At 37.7% G+C, this 4,379-nt stretch overlaps 1 protein-coding gene across 1 annotated transcript in view; it reads left to right on the top strand.

Annotated features, from left to right (window-relative positions):
- ARRDC4 (arrestin domain containing 4) overlaps positions 1–2,293 on the top strand; it is a gene marked incomplete at its 5' end in the record, with an annotated part of 5,220 nt that extends 2,927 nt beyond the window's left edge. Inside the window, 4 exons of the mRNA XM_009702403.1 lie at positions 185–441; positions 986–1,148; positions 1,698–1,852; positions 1,975–2,293. Coding sequence (XP_009700705.1) covers positions 185–441; positions 986–1,148; positions 1,698–1,852; positions 1,975–2,031 — 632 coding nt within the window. The remainder of the gene's footprint in view (positions 1–184; positions 442–985; positions 1,149–1,697; positions 1,853–1,974) is intronic.
- Positions 2,294–4,379: the final 2,086 nt, after the last annotated feature.

Below are 4,379 nucleotides of genomic sequence, written 5' to 3'. Positions count from 1 at the left end.
GGGGGGGGGGGGTGGTGGTGGTGCGGGGAAAACCCAACCGAAACCACCCAAACTAGCTTGAGGAAACTAACAAGTATGGTTCTTGTAATGTTGCAGATAATGTATGTGCTGCATAACATGCTTTGATACTCCCAGAGGAAAGTTGGTAAATACAAATTATTCATTGAACTTTTCTGTCTTTAAGGGGAAGCCATACCAATCTATGCAGAAATTGAGAACTGTTCTTCTCGTTTGATTGTTCCAAAAGCTGCCATTTTCCAAACACAAACTTACCTGGCCAGTGGGAAGACAAAAACTTTCCGTCAGATGGTTGCCAATGTCCGAGGAAACCATATTGCCTCTGGGAGTACAGATACCTGGAATGGGAAAACTCTGAAAATCCCACCTGTGTCCCCCTCTATACTTGACTGCTGTATTATTAGAGTAGAATATTCATTAGCTGTAAGTATGGATTTTTATTACAAATGTACGTACTCTTGAATATTATATTGAGTTAGGAACAGAAGAATTTTCTCTACTGAGCAGCTATTACATTTTTTAATTTGGGAACAACAATAAATATAAATAAATATTGTACACAATATAGGTGAGAGACTGAAGCTCATGAAGAGATTCTGAAATGGAAAGATAGAAATAATGGGGAAAATGGAACTATGTTTCTGAGGAAGAAGCAGCTTAGTTTTAGACCTGCAGAGGTTATTAGGGGAAAGAAGTTCAAGCTGGGAATATAGGACTGAAAGTCAAGTCGTAATTTTTGTCAGCCTGTTGTGTATTTTTTTAAATGTCCTCTAGAGACAAGGTACAGAAAGAAGGAAGTTGCTGGAAAATAAGGAAAGCTGCCAGAGTATTAGCTAAACACACCTGGGATGAGAAAACTCCTGATTTTTAAACAATCTGCAGTATAGGGAGTTGGGTAGGTTCTAGGATCAGCAATTCAATGGGGTCTCATGATGCTTTTTTCTTTTATTTGGGGCTTGTCACATAGGTGTATATCCATATTCCTGGTGCTAAGAAATTGATGATTGAAATGCCTCTGGTGATTGGCACCATTCCATGTATTGGATTTTCAAGCAGAAACTCCAGCATTACCAGCCAGTTTAGTATGGATATGAGTTGGCTGGCATTGACCATGCCAGAACACCCTGAAGGTAATACATATTGAACTCTATAATACAGCATAGTACTGTCTACAACAGAAGGGATAGTAGTGCCAGTTTAAGGGCACTACTAGGGATGTAGGCCATTGAAGTATCACTCGGGAGAAGTGAGGGACATAAATTGTCAGTCTAGATCCAAAAGGATTGATGAGGATAGCCTAATTCCAGCCTTTTTTAAGTCTCTCTCTACCCCTATCTGACTACGTTTGGCTGAATCTTGAAATAACTAACTTCTCGTAGTGGGAATTCTCCTTTGGAGGTAGACACCTCAAAGTTAATCATTACTGAATATATCTTGATACAACACAGGTTTGTTGCTGCAGTAGCCCTAAAAGCATCTGTAATGTTCCTGCTGAGTCACCTAAGCTAACTAAAAACATAATTCTAGTTATGGTATTTATGAGTATAGTGCATTTCATACAATTTGACAATAGTACAATGTTTAATAAATACAGTCTTCATGGTCTACCATACTGTAATACATATGTTGTCTTGCTGTGAGTAGTTTGAAATTTGACAGTAGCATCTCTTGTGTTTCAGCACCACCAAATTATGCTGATGTAGTGTCTGAGGAAGAGTTCTCCAGACATGTTCCTGCTTATCCACCACCAATTGACTGTGAGGAACAATTGTGTTGTCCTGTCTTTGCTTACATACAAGAGTTCCGGTTTCAGCCTCCACCTCTTTATTCAGAGGTAAAAAAATAAACAGCAGGTGGTGTTTTTATTTATTGTCAGATGGCAAAAAAAAAAAAAGACCCCACATACCAAAATGCAAGAATTATAGGCAGTAATTGTTACCTTTCTTCTCTCTGTAGATCGATCCACATCCAACCGATGTAGAAGAAATTCAGCCTGTTTCATTCATGCTCTGAAGAGGATTTATAATGAGCATCATTGTGATGAATGTCTTAATCTTTCTGCTGCTTAAGCTGATAGTGCAGCTAAAAAGGAAACAGTTTTCTTTTTCAAAACTTGTTTGTGTACACAAAAGGCAAAGGAAAATGGAGAGGGAGGTACGAGCATGTTTGGTGATGGAAGAGAATCTGCTGGATTAGTCTGCACAGAGGATACTGTGGGAGCAGCTGTGCTTAGGATACTTGAGAAGTACCTGAAAATACCGAATGCTTTCTAAAAAGTGGATGTACTACATAAAGTACGAAGAGATGTAAGAATCTTCTGAAGAGAAAATAATTTATATTTTGTTTGGAACACTCTGGAAGAATTTATGTAATGACGTTGACGTCGAGAACTTCTGTAGTAGAACTTGCATAGTAGAACAGAATGTGGGGTAAGAAAACATTTCCAAAAGATTCCAGTGTTCAAGGGGCTTCAGTTTTGCACTGTCTGCATCCAACAAAGGAACACTACTAAAAGGCAGAGTGAAGTCTTCACTCTAGCTTAACTTTGTATTTCATGAGAACCTGCCCTTCTAACGACTGCCAAGTGGTACTATTTCATCATTCATCATGATTCTAAAGACATCATGGATGACAGAATAGCTATTACGCAATATTATGAAGGCAACCATTTACTGAATGAAAGACACAAGTATGTAAAAGAAAATTGAACTTTGATAAGAGCTTATGCACTATGCTTTCTTTCAAGGGATTTCTTAAGGGAATTAATTATTCTAGCCTCTTCTACTGTGAGTTCTTTTTGTGCAACTTAAGCCTATGGATAGCATGTAAGGGGAAGCATGGCAAGGGAGAATCCTTTTGCCAACAGCAGGTGTACTTAGCAAAATGGACAATACTTATTTATTCAGAAGCCTTTATAAGCCTACCTCTGTTTTGGATATTCACTTAATGGTCAGATTTGAGACCAAAAAAAGTCTTGTTAAAGCTCCAGTATACTTCAAGGTTCTAAAAGGGACCCTTAAATGGTTTCTGTGGTTAATGAATGAGATAGGAGGCATAGGGAGAGGTGTAAATATACCCAGAATAGACATAGCGTACAACTAAAGTGAAAGCAGACATCAGGGGAACAAAATCCTCTGGTAACAGCACAAAGCTTTTCATTACTCCTGCATTTTTGTCTAGAGATCTATTGTTGGGCTGCACTGGTCATTTGCTATCCATACTATTTTTTGTTGGTATGTTTTCTTGGGGTTTTTTGCTGTTTAATTTTGTTTTGGTGCAATATTTTAATGTTTTCTTCCTCAGGTCATTTAGAACAGTGAGAGTTTGTTGCTGCTAAGAGTGAAGGCACAGCATTTAGTTGGCCCTTCTGCTGCCTTCATTTAAAGTAGAATGTTTGCTTCCTGCCAAGCATCAATTGGAATAAGTAAGCCACCATCAACAGATCACTTAAAGGAGCAGAAACACAGCATTCTCAATATGCACGTTTACAGTCGAGTCTTTAAACTACAGGGGATTTTGAACTACTAGAACTACTCCCTGTGTCTTACAGAAGGGTTTGGGGTTAAAACCCGGTGCTTCATGTGGTAAAACATTGTACCTTATGGTAACTACAAGAACAGTAATTGAGTTTCCTTCATTTCATCAAATAACTGCAGTTTAAAAAAACTTAAAATGTTTTTTTTATGAAATCTGTCTTCATTTAAGAAGCAGGGATTTTTCTACAGGCATACACGGATATATATTTTTAGTCGTCTTTTAGTATGACTTCCTTACATTGTCTAATTTCTAGCACTTCACCTCAAGTCACTTTTGCATCAGTGTAAAAGACACACTGATTGAGAATCATGTTTCCAAACTGCAGTTATTTTTTTCATTTGCAACTTTAAGTTTTGTCTTCTATAGCAAATGCAGCTTTAACCAAAATTTGAGTGCATGTTTTAGAAAGGACATTCTAAAAATTAAGTCTCAAGATGTAGCTCTCATGCCTTTATACTTTAAAGTGATGGCATGCCCATACAATCAATGCAGGATTTTCATTCACATCACCTGGAAAGGGAACAAGCGTATTTTCCTTAAACAGATACCATTATAGTTACTTGAAAAGTAATGTGGCTATGTATTAACTTGCATGTTAATAATTCAAAATATTAGCTTAAAGAACATAGGTGCTTTTTTGGACTGTAATACCTGATAGGTGATGTGTGCTACCCTGGTATAAACATGGTCAAGCAAACAAACGCATGAAGGGTAAAGGTGTGCTTCCCTTCCCCCGGCCCCCCCCGCCCCCCAAAAAAAAAGTCTTTGAGTTGTTTTTTATTATTTGCAGATAAACTGTGGCCTTAAATTGTTTGCTGCAAAAA

Source organism: Cariama cristata, unplaced genomic scaffold (genome assembly GCF_000690535.1).
Source record: "Cariama cristata isolate BGI_N322 unplaced genomic scaffold, ASM69053v1 scaffold6926, whole genome shotgun sequence".
NCBI lineage: Eukaryota > Metazoa > Chordata > Aves > Cariamiformes > Cariamidae > Cariama > Cariama cristata.
This window is presented reverse-complemented; position numbering and strand designations above follow the sequence as displayed.